This window comes from Salmo salar, chromosome 27 (assembly GCF_965601325.2).
Source record: "Salmo salar chromosome 27, fSalSal1, whole genome shotgun sequence".
NCBI classification, from domain to species: Eukaryota; Metazoa; Chordata; class Actinopteri; order Salmoniformes; family Salmonidae; genus Salmo; species Salmo salar.
In genome coordinates, this window is record NC_138317.1 from 32,852,197 (window position 1) to 32,865,000 (window position 12,804).

Genomic DNA, 12,804 nt, shown 5'->3' on the forward strand with positions numbered 1-12,804 from the left:
GGCGCACTGCTGTGTCTGTAAAGCAAACAGCGCCATCTAGTGAAACGGATGGTTTCCAGTGTTTTCTCCCCACCCCCACAATCTAGAACAGTACAAGATGAATATCCGCAATATTTCACCCATGCTACTTTATGTACTTTTAAACAGACTTAAATGGAGAGACATAATTCCTGTGACAGTTAATCTGCAGTGAAAGAGTTGTGTTGGGAGGACAGTGTGCAGTGAAAGAGTTGTTTCGGGAGGACAGTGTGCAGTTAAAGAGTTGTGTTGGGAGGACAGTGTGCAGTGAAAGAGTTGTGTTGGGAGGACAGTGTGCAGTGAAAGAGTTGTGTTGGGAGGACAGTGTGCAGTGAAAGAGTTGTGTTGGGAGGACAGTGTGCAGTTAAAGAGTTGTGTTGGGAGGACAGTGTGCAGTGAAAGAGTTGTGTTGGGAGGACAGTGTGCAGTGAAAGAGTTGTGTTGGGAGGACAGTGTGTAGTGAAAGAGTTGTGTTGGGAGGACAGTGTGCAGTGAAAGAGTTGTGTTGGGAGGACAGTGTGCAGTTAAAGAGTTGTGTTGGGAGGACAGTGTGCAGTGAAAGAGTTGTGTTGGGAGGACAGTGTGTAGTGAAAGAGTTGTGTTAGGAGGACAGTGTGCAGTGAAAGAGTTGTGTTGGGAGGACAGTGTGCAGTGAAAGAGTTGTGTTGGGAGGACAGTGTGCAGTGAAAGAGTTGTGTTGGGAGGACAGTGTGCAGTTAAAGAGTTGTGTTGGGAGGACAGTGTGCAGTGAAATAGTTGTGTTGGGAGGACAGTGTGCAGTGAAAGAGTTGTGTTGGGAGGACAGTGTGCAGTGAAAGAGTTGTGTTGGGAGGACAGTGTGCAGTGAAAGAGTTGGTTCGGGAGGACAGTGTGCAGTGAAAGAGTTGTGTTGGGAGGACAGTGTGCAGTGAAAGAGTTGTCTTGGGAGGACAGTGTACAGTGAAAGAGTTGTGTTGGGAGGACAGTGTGTAGTGAAAGAGTTGTGTTGGGAGGACAGTGTGCAGTGAAAGAGTTGTTTCGGGAGGACAGTGTGCAGTGAAAGAGTTGTGTTGGGAGGACAGTGTGCAGTGAAAGAGTTGTGTTAGGAGGACAGTGTGCAGTGAAAGAGTTGTGTTGGGAGGACAGTGTGCAGTGAAAGAGTTGTGTTGGGAGGACAGTGTGCAGTGAAAGAGTTGTGTTGGGAGGACAGTGTGCAGTGAAAGAGTTGTGTTGGGAGGACAGTGTGCAGTGAAAGAGTTGTGTTGGGAGGACAGTGTGCAGTGAAAGAGTTGTGTTGGGAGGACAGTGTGCAGTGAAAGAGTTGTGTTGGGAGGACAGTGTGCAGTGAAAGAGTTGTGTTGGGAGGACAGTGTGCAGTGAAAGAGTTGTGTTGGGAGGACAGTGTGCAGTGAAAGAGTTGTGTTGGGAGGACAGTGTGCAGTGAAAGAGTTGTGTTGGGAGGACAGTGTGCAGTGAAAGAGTTGTGTTGGGAGGACAGTGTGCAGTTAAAGAGTTGTGTTGGGAGGACAGTGTGCAGTTAAAGAGTTGTGTTGGGAGGACAGTGTGCAGTGAAAGAGTTGTGTTGGGAGGACAGTGTGCAGTGAAAGAGTTGTGTTGGGAGGACAGTGTGCAGTGAAAGAGTTGTGTTAGGAGGACAGTGTGCAGTGAAAGAGTTGTGTTGGGAGGACAGTGTGCAGTGAAAGAGTTGTGTTGGGAGGACAGTGTGCAGTTCATACACTTTGAGTCTCTATTTTAAGCGTTAACTATTTTCTCTCCTTTACTACATCCCACCATCCCTCCATCCCTCCATCCCACCATCCCTCCATCCCACCATCCCGCCATCCCACCATCCCTCCATCCCACCATCCCTCCCATCCCACCATCCCACCATCCCTCCATCCCACCATCCCTCCATCCCACCATCCCACCATCCCTCCATCCCACCATCCCTCCATCCCACCATCCCACCATCCCTCCATCCCACCATCCCACCATCCCTCCATCCCACCATCTCTCCATCCCACCATTCCTCCATCCCTCCATCCCACCATCCCTCCATCCCACCATCCCTCCATCCACCATCACCACCCATCCCTCCATCCCTCATCCCACCATCCCTCCATCCCTCCATCCCTCCATCCCACCATCCCACCATCCCTCCATCCCACCATCCCTCCATCCCACCATCCCTCCATCCCATCATCCCTCCATCCCACCATCCCTCCATCCCACCATCCCACCATCCCTCCATCCCACCATCCCTCCATCCCACCATCCCACCATCCCTGAAATCCCACCATCCCTCCATCCCACCATCCCTCCATCCCACCATCCCTCCATCCCACCATCCCACCATCCCTCCATCCCACCATCCCACCATCCCTCCATCCCACCATCCCACCATCCCACCATCCCTCCATCCCACCATCCCTCCATCCCACCATCCCACCATCCCACCATCCCTGAAATCCCACCATCCCTCCATCCCACCATCCCTCCATCCCACCATCCCACCATCCCACCATCCCTCCATCCCTCCATCCCACCATCTCTCCATCCCACCATCCCTCCATCCCACCATCCCTCCATCCCACCATCCCTCCATCCCTCCATCCCTCCATTGAATGGGAATGTCACTTTGTGTGTTTCGGTGACTCTCTCCCCTCCCTTCCTCTCTCTCTCACCTCTACTCTCTACCTCTCTCTCTCCCCTCTATCTCTCTCTCTCTCTTTCTCTCTCCACCCCTCTCTCTCCCAGGTGGCCGGGGGCAGTACATCTCACCAGGTCAGTTTCTCCTACTTTAACGGCTTCAACTCTCTCCTCAACAACATGGATCTCATTAGGAAGATCTACACCACACTGGCTGGGAGCAGTAGAGTTCTGGAAGTCACTAAAGGTTGGTAGGCACACATACGCACACACACGTTCATGCATGCACACATGTATACACACACACACACACAAACACACACATACTGTGGTTGTGTGTTGTTGTTTTTCTTTTGTTTGTTTTCTTCTTTCCACTCCCTCCCCCCACCTCCTCCTCCATGTCTACATTTGATTGGCCCTGCTGGATGCGTCCCAACAGACACATGGGCTGTTTACCCAGAATGCTCAGCAGCAGTGGCGGGCCTCTCACTGGGCCTGTCTGTGACACATCCTCCTTGGCACTGGCTAGGAGTTGCCCCTGAGGCACAGATCTAGGATCAGCTAACTCTGCCCAAATTCTACCTTAAACCATTAAAGGGTGAATGGCCAGTACAGTAGGACCAAACTAACAGTTGTTTCACACATCACAAATAGCAGAGAGGAAAGGATAAACATACACAATGTGTAATGATTTGACGTGATATGACAGTTGACATGTATTAAGTCAGAGTTATCGCAATAATTAGCTCAACAGTCCCCCTCAACACCCCCCGCCCCCCAGAGGCCAGTTGTTGAACTGTACCAATGTCTCTGTAGGCTAGGTTCTCTCTCTCTCTCTCTCTCTCTCTCTCTCTCTGTGTCTCTCTCTCGGTATCTCTCTGTGTCTCTCTCTGTGTCTCTCTCTCTCTGTGTCTCTCTCTCTCTCTCTCTCTGTCTCTCTCTCTCTTTCTCTCTCTCTCTCTCTCGCTCTCTCTCTCTCTCTCTCTCTCTCTCTCTCTCTCTCTCTCTCTCTGTGTCTCTCTCTCGGTATCTCTCTGTGTCTCTCTCTCTCTCTCTTTGTCTCTCTCTCTGTGTGTCTCTCTCTCTCTCTCTCTCTCTCTCTCTCTCTGTCTCTCTCTCTCTTTCTCTCTCTCTCGCTCTCTCTCTCGCTCTCGCTCTCTGTGTCTCTCTCCCTCTCTCCCTCTCTCTCTTTCTCTCTCTCTCTCTCTCTCTCTCTCTCTCTCTCTCTCTCTCGCTCACTCTCTCGCTCTCTCTTTCTCTCTCTGTCTCTCTCTCTCTCTCTCTCTCTCTCTCTCTCTCTCTCTCTCTCTCTCTCTGTGTCTCTCTCTGTGTCTCTCTCTGTGTCTCTCTCTGTGTCTCTCTCTCTCTCTCTCTCTCTCTCTCTCTCTCTCTCTCTCTCAGACTGGGCTGAGGCTGAGTAGGTCAGTCCACCACATGGCTCTGGGGTTCTGGGTATGTGAGTGTGATGCTATCGGGCCTTATCGGGGGTGTGGGCCTGGGCCTGAGTTCCGTTGGCTGTTCCCACCATGGCGTGGCCGTGGCTGGGCTGTGGTGGCCCCTAGCCAGGCCTCGCCCCCCCCTCCCCCAGCCACAGTCATTAGGCCCTACTGGGACCTGGTCTGTGCGTGCAGAGCTCCACGTCTCCTTCTCTCTCTTCCGCTTTCTCTCTTTTCGCTTTCTCTCTTTTCCACTTTCTCTATCTCTCTCTTTCTCTCTCTCTCTCTCTCTCTCTCTCTCTCTCTCTCTCTCTCTCTCTCTCTCTCTCTCTCTCTCTCTCCCTCTCCCTCCCCCCCCCCCCCCTCCCTCCCTCCCTCCCTGACCCCCACCATCCAGCCTGATTGGTTCCGTATGTATGGTAGTTTGGGACGTCATCGCTGTGGTTACCTAGGGCAGGGCTGATTACAACATTACCTTCAATGAAATGAATGCAACTCATTCTGTGGTCTGCTACATAGAGTATATATGACAGAGACAGGTGATTGTTTTGTATAGATGTAGATTAATATTAGTCTTGTCTGTGTATGCAGACCGGGGATTTGGGACTAGTACTTAGGCCTGTGTAGATTTAATTGCAACAGGTGATTATAGTGTATACCATTTGGTGATGTTGTGTATCATATATAGACGGACAGTCATGTAATGTCTGTGTATAGACGGACAGTCATGTAATGTCTGTGTATAGACGGACAGTCATGTAATGTCTGTGTATAGACGGATAGTCATGTAATGTCTGTGTATAGACGGACAGTCATGTAATGTCTGTGTATAGACGGACAGTCATGTAATGTCTGTGTATAGACGGACAGTCATGTAATGTCTGTGTATAGACGGACAGTCATGTAATGTCTGTGTATAGACGGACAGTCATGTAATGTGTGTGTATAGACGGATAGTCATGTAATGTCTGTGTATAGACGGACAGTCATGTAATGTCTGTGTATAGACGGACAGTCATGTAATGTCTGTGTATAGACGGACAGTCATGTAATGTGTGTGTATAGACGGACAGTCATGTAATGTCTGTGTATAGACGGACAGTCATGTAATGTGTGTGTATAGACGGACAGTCATGTAATGTCTGTGTATAGACGGACAGTCATGTAATGTCTGTGTATAGACGGACAGTCATGTAATGTCTGTGTATAGACGGACAGTCATGTAATGTCTGTGTATAGACGGACAGTCATGTAATGTCTGTTTATAGACGGACAGTCATGTAATGTCTGTGTATAGACGGACAGTCATGTAATGTGTGTGTATAGACGGACAGTCATGTAATGTCTGTCTATAGACGGACAGTCAGCTGGTCTTTGTGTATAGATAGTTTAGACAGGGTTATCTGTGTGATCTGTGATTCCCCTGACAGACAGTGTGTTGTGTCAGAGCCTGGGGGTAAACTGAGCTAGCTGATCTCTGTGGGACAACACAGCAAGAACACTTGCTGCTCTTTGAATAAGCTCGTCACTCAATACCAGATACCAGAGCTATAGAAATCACACTGTAAGCCAGCCCTGAGTTGAGTCCCAAATGGAACCCTTTAAAGTGTACTACTTTTGTAGTGTACAAAAGTTGGATGTTGGGAAAGATAGGTCTTCATCTGAGATCACCTGTATAAATCCCAGATTAATAAAGTGGGAGTATCCATCACACATAATGCAAAGCAAGACTCAGATAAAGTAGAAATCAAACTATTATGCACTGATGTTTTAACTCTCCTATCTCCTCTCCTCTCTTTCCATTCCTCTCCATTCCTCTCCTCTCTCTCTCCTCTCCTTGCCTCTCCTCTTTTCTCCATTCCTCTCCTCTCTCTCTCCTCTCCTTCTCTCCTGTAACAGAGGAGTTTATCATTGCGGCCCAGAGGTTTGGTCAGGTGACTCCAATGGAGCTGGACATCCTGTTCCAACTGGCCGACCTCTCTGAGTCCCGGGGGTGAGTCTCACACACACACACACACACACACACACACACACACACACACACACACACACACACACACACACACACACACACACACACACACACACACACACACACACACAAAAAAGGCCTCAAAATAAAGAGCCCTCTTTGGTTTAAATAGCTTCATTACAGTTACGTTCAATATACATAATTATGCAAAACAGATCATACATCATAAGCCCTCTCAGCCTTATTTTCAATTCAGTGAATTCCAGCAATATTGAATGAAGCTCCATATTAGGGAAACATTTTCCCAGAGTCATTGATATACAGCATATTGTAGTCCATGCCTCTCATTGTATTTCCACATTAGCATGTATTATTGTAGTTAATGCTAGTTTTCAGTTTATTGGATCTCAATAGCCTGTCCTTTAATCCATGTGGTTGTCATTGGATCACTGGGGCTCGTCATACCTCTGGGACCCAGTCATCAAACAAGCCAGACATGACTGCTGCTCTGCTATGATGCCAGGATAAGAATCCCCTTTCTCTCAACTAAGCCTTCAAAACTCAGCATTTATCGAAAGAAGGGGAGACAAACTTACACACATACACACACACAGAAAAGAGGCACATGCACGCACGCACGCACACACACACACACACACAAACACACACACACACACACACACACACACACACACACACACACACACACACACACACACACACACACACACACACACACACACACACACACACACACACACACACACACACACACACACACACACACACACACACACACACACACAGGGAAAGGGGAATCCACACAGCATACAGCACCCCAGTGGTTCTTCTAATTGTACACAGCTCACGTTCCCATGCATCTTGCTCCATAGGGCCGACCTGTGGCGTAGAGAACCGGTAATTTCTGCCCTCTCCGAGCACCTGATGATTATTTCTGGGCAACGGGATACTTTAATAGTCTCCCCAGCCTCTGATTGGAGATGCAGGAGATAATTGCTCCCAATAATCGGAGGGGATTGAGCTGCTCCCAAATCTGGGAACGCCACAGATATGTTATGTGCAGGCCGAGTTGGAGAAGCCCGGGAATCACAGACAAATGTTTTGTTTTGAGGGAGGGAGAAAGAGGGAGAGAGAAAGAGGGAGAGAGAGGTAGTCGGTCATTGATATTGTTGAATATCAGATATCGTTGAAAATCGTACCAGGGTCAGAAGGAAAAAGTCAGAAACACTGAAATGGTATAAACGTTTCGAAGTGTTTCTTGAAATAATAGTTTAAAGCAATTCAACTTTTCCCTCTCTCCTCTCCTCCTCTCTTCCAGCCGTGTTGGTCTGGTGGACATTGACAGGATTGCTCCACTGGAGGAGGGGGCCCTCCCATACAACCTGGCCGAGGTCCAGAGACAGGTAATATAGAAAGAGAGAGAAAGAAAGCAAGCAGGACAGAAAGAAGACTTGTTGATGGTTTTAGCTTTCTTTTCAGACTCGGAGATATACAGTGGGGGAAAAAAGTATTTGATCCCCTGCTGATTTTGTACGTTTGCCCACTGACAAAGAAATGATCAGTCTATAATTTTAATGGTAGGTTTATTTGAACAGTGAGAGACAGAATAACAACAAAAAAATCCAGAAAAATTTATGTAAAAAATTTTATAAAATGATTTGCATTTTAATGAGGGAAATAAGTATTTGACCCCTCTGCAAAACATGACTTAGTACTTGGTGGCAAAACCCTTGCTGGCAATCACAGAGGTCAGACGTTTCTTGTAGTTGGCCACCAGTTTTGCACACATCTCAGGAGGGATTTTGTCCCACTCCTCTTTGCAGATCTTCTCCAAGTCATTAAGATCTCGAGGCTGACGTTTGGCAACTCGAACCTTCAGCTCCCTCCACAGATTTTCTATGGGATTAAGGTCTGGAGACTGGCTAGGCCACTCCAGGACCTTAATGTGCTTCTTCTTGAGCCACTCCTTTGTTGCCTTGGCCGTGTGTTTTGGGTTATTGTCATGCTGGAATACCCATCCACGACCCATTTTCAATGCCCTGGCTGAGGGAAGGATGTTCTCACCCAAGATTTGACGGTACATGGCCCCGTCCATCGTCCCTTTGATGCGGTGAAGTTGTCCTGTCCCCTTAGCAGAAAAACACCCCCAAAGCATAATGTTTCCACCTCCATGTTTGACGGTGGGGATGGTGTTCTTGGGGTCATAGGCAGCATTCCTCCTCCTCCAAACACGGCGAGTTGAGTTGATGCCAAAGAGCTCCATTTTGGTCTCATCTGACCACAACACTTTCACCCAGTTTTCCTCTGAATCATTCAGATGTTCATTGGCAAACTTCAGACGGGCATGTATATGTGCTTTCTTGAGCAGGGGGACCTTGCGGGCGCTGCAGGATTTCAGTCCTTCACGGCGTAGTGTGTTACCAATTGTTTTCTTGGTGACTATGGTCCCAGCTGCCTTGAGATCATTTACAAGATCCTCCCGTGTAGTTCTGGGCTGATTCCTCACCATCCTCATGATCATTGCAACTCCACGAGGTGAGATCTTGCACGGAGCCCCAGGCCAAGGGAGATTGACAGTTCTTTTGTGTTTCTTCCATTTGCGAATAATCGCACCAACTGTTGTCACCTCACCAAGCTGCTTGGCGATGGTCTTGTAGCCCATTATTCCACCCTTGTGTAGGTCTATAATCTTGTCCCTGACATCCTTGGAGAGCTCTTTGGTCTTGGCCATGGTGGAGAATTTGGAATCTGATTGATTGATTGCTTCTGTGGACAGCTGTCTTTTATACAGGTAACAAACTGAGATTAGGAGCACTCCCTTTAAGATTTTTGACATGCGTTTTTCTGGATTTTTGTTGTTGTTATTCTGTCTCTCACTGTTCAAATAAACCTACCATTAAAATTATAGACTGATCATTTCTTTGTCACTGGGCAAACGTACAAAATCAGCAGGGGATCAAATACTTTTTTCCCTCACTGTAGGCTGGGATTCAATTCAAGGCTTTTAAAAGGCGCATTGTCGGCTGTTTAGTGACCTGCGCTACAGCGCGCTTTGGATTGAATCCCGGCCATAGTTATTTTCTAACTGTAGTATAGAAACATCTCCAACAACGTCCTGGTAATGGTTCACTGATGATGTTGTTGGGTATTTCGAAGATGACTTAGCAATACACTAGGACAAATATATCCAACATGAAACATGAACAACTGAAGACAAAATCATCTTACTACAGTATCCCAAAATACCAGTCCAAATTCCAGCCCACTCGTTCTAATTGTGTCAGACTCTCAAATGAAAGCCATTGAACAAACTGCTAAGGAAAACACAACTTCTCTCCAGAGAAATACCATTAGACATCAGAAACCTCTCTGTGACATTATATCTTTATCAATTCAACTTTTAAAACCATGTTAATTCAAGACCAACTGCAGCCGTCCAAATCAGTTATCTCAAATGTATTGAAGGGGGAAATGAAAAATTATTGAAGGGTGTTTGAAACAAAACAGCTGAGGAAAAAAAATGGAAAGGAAGTTGGATGGATGGATGTTTCTTTTTTTCCCTCCTGTTAGAAGTTGTGCCTGGTCTGCAGAGTGAGACAGCGTGGTGTTGCGGGGTGAGTTCCTCCTCCTCTGACTGCAGCCAGGCTAGGCTCCAGGCCGGGCCGGAGCAGGGGCCCAGGGTAGAGACGCCAGTCCCACCACAATGAGCTACTTTGGGCTGTGTGGTCTGGCCTCCACGGGCTGCAGGCCAGCTCTCCCTCTGAACCTCCAACCCTCCTCCTCTGGCTCTGACTCAGAGAGAGAAGAGGAAGGAGTGGGGTCCTCTGGGGGCAGAAAGGGGCAGACAGAGGGGGGTTAGGGGCTCAGATAGTTCCTGACAGGTGGACCTGTTCCAGAGCGGGGACCCCCTCTTTACTTCCCTTCCCCAGGGACGATGGCTGAGCGCTGGGCACGGCAGGCCAGGGCACAGGTGCCTCCGGCTGGGTATGTGGAGCAGAATGTTTGGATGATGTTGCTGTCACTAACAATCAGCTGATTTTGTGCTCTGATGTGTGCCAATGGCATGGGCAAGGGGTGGCATCCAATCGAACCAGGGCTCCTGATTCAGGTTTTGTTCTACTAACTTCTTACGAGAAATGCTTCTGTGCCTGATTGGAGTTTTTCAAACTAATCCAAAAGTCTCACTAATTCAAGAGAGTTTTAACATTCAAACTGGTGGGAATTGATGCTAGAGGGCAATTAATTGAATCACAGAATAGAGACATAAATGTGAACATATAGCCTATAGTGATGATAAAAACAGAATGGTATATCTGGTGTTGTCACATGAGATGACTTGGTACAGTATGGGATGGTGTCTAATCATGTCAGAGTAGTCACCAGTGTTTTATTCAGCAGTAAACTCAACGTGACCCTTAAAATCATTCAACTCTTCTAAAGGCTTGATGAAATATAGGCAATAAAATGATTCTGATGATGCATGTCAACTGTCTGATCTGAATTTATGTAGGACTGAATGTAAATTAGATTTATAATAGTTAACTTCTCTTGTTACTCTGTGAGAATCAAGATGGGATTAATGTCTCAACTACAGCATGGGAATCAATGGCAGTGCTGACGTCTGACTGAAACATGGTGTCTTTTGGTTTGTCTTATATCTCTCTCACCATCTCTTCTCCCTCTATCTCTCTATTTCTCTCTCTCTCTCTCTCTCTCTCTCTCTCTCTCTCTCTCTCTCTCTCTCTCTCTCTCACCATCTCTTCTCCCTCTATCTCTCTCTCTCAATTCAATTCAACTCGCTTTATTGGCATGACGTAACAATGTACATATTGCCAAAGCTTATTTTGGATATTTACAATATAAAAATAAAAATGAGAATCAAAATTGTCAACGGGACAACAGTAACAACAATAACCAAGGGTCAAAATAACCATACATTCAACAATAACAATAAGCATACAGTAGAGGACATGTGCAGGTTGATTGGTCTGTCAGACACTGTCCCTCATCTTATGGCAGGCAGCAATGTAGTGCGCTGCCAACCCACAGCTCTCTGCGTCCTCCCCCAACAGGATGGGTAGCCTATCCTCATCAGAGAGGTGTTTGAAACCTTGAATAAAGGTTTCAAATTTGGGAAAATGACACTCTAATTGTTTTATATTTTTTACATTTTGTCAGGAAATGCAGCTCTGTCTCAGGTTCTGCTGTGGTGCAGTGGTTGCACAGCCTTTCCTCTACAGGGAGCCATGTTTTCTTATGTCTACCCTTCTCAATGGCAAGGCTGTGCTCACTGAGCCTGTACTTTGTCAAGGTTTTTCTAAGGTTTTGATCAGTAACCATGGTCAAATATTTAGCCACGGTGTACTGTCAATTTAGGGCCAGAGAGCACTGCATTTTGCTTTGTGTTTGTGCTTGTGTTTCCCAATAAGCAATGTAGTTTTGTTTTGACTGTGTTGTAATTTGGTTTATTCTGATTGATTGGATGTTCTGGTCCTGAGGCTTCAGTGTGTTAGTAGAACAGGTTTGTGAACTCAGCCCCAGGACCAGCTGGACGAGGGAACTCTTTTCTTTGCTCAGCTCTTGGCATTGCAGGGCTTGGTAATGATATGAGAGGGGGTCACTGTATTTTAGATGTTTCCAAAACTGAATTGCTCTTTTTTGAGTTTTTATTATTAGTGGATATTGGCCTAAATCTGCCCTGCATGCATTGGTTGTAGTTTTCCTCTGGACATGTAGGAGAATCTTACAGAACTCTGCATGCAGGGTTTCAATGGGGTGTTTGTCCCATTTGATGAAATCTTGTTTTGCAAGTGGACCCCACACCTCGCTGCCATAAAGTGCAATTGGTTCAATGACATATTCAATTAGTTTTAGCCAAATTTTAATAGGTATTTCAATTTGAATATGCTTTTTAATGGCGTAGAATGCCCTGCGTGCTTTCTCTCTCTCAGTTCATTTACTGCCTCATTAAGGTGTCCAGTTGAGCTTATTTTTAAACCTAAGTAAGTGTAGTGTGTACAGTACTCTATATATTTTGTACCAATTGAGAACTTTGGTCTAATTCCCTGAGATCTGGATCTTCTCTGGAAAATCATTATTTTAGTCTTTTTGGGGTTTACTGCCAGGGCCCAGGTCTGGCAGTGCTGCGCTAGCAGGTCCAGGCTCTGCTGTAGGCCATGTGCAGTGGGTGACAGCAGGCATAGGTCATCTGCAAAGAGTAGGCATTTAATTTCTGAATTGTGGAGACTAACACCAGGGGCTGAGGATTTTTCTAGAATAGTGGCCAATTCGTTAATGTAAATACTGAAGAGTGCAGGGCTCAGATTGCAACCCTGGTGAAGGCCCCGCCCCTGGTTAAAGAATTCTGTTCTTTTCTTATCAATTTTAATGCTGCACGTATTGCCAGTATACATTGATTTAATTCTGTCATATGTTTTACCCCCTACACCACTTTCAATAACTTTGTAGAACAGTATGCCAAATAGAATCAAATGCTTTTTGGAAGTCGATAAAGCAAGCCTATATTTTGGTATTATTTTGGTGGACATGTTTATCTATCAGGGTGTGTAGGGTGTAAATATGATCAGTTGTGCGATGTTTTGGTATAAATCCAACTTGGCTTTTACTCAAGACATTGTGCTTATTAAGGAAGTTTAGAACTCTTACATTGATAATACTACAGAAAACCTTCCGCAGGTTACTGTTCACACAAATGCCTCTGTAATTGTT

The 12,804-nt window shown here is 46.4% G+C and overlaps 1 protein-coding gene across 1 annotated transcript in view; it reads left to right on the forward strand.

Moving 5' to 3' along the window:
- slc25a13 (solute carrier family 25 member 13) overlaps positions 1-12,804 on the forward strand; it is a 90,461-nt gene that overhangs the window by 33,870 nt on the left and 43,787 nt on the right. The window contains exons 7-9 of the mRNA XM_082970223.1: positions 2,755-2,893; positions 5,982-6,075; positions 7,394-7,478. Of these exons, the coding sequence (XP_082826349.1) occupies positions 2,755-2,893; positions 5,982-6,075; positions 7,394-7,478 (318 nt within the window). The remainder of the gene's footprint in view (positions 1-2,754; positions 2,894-5,981; positions 6,076-7,393; positions 7,479-12,804) is intronic.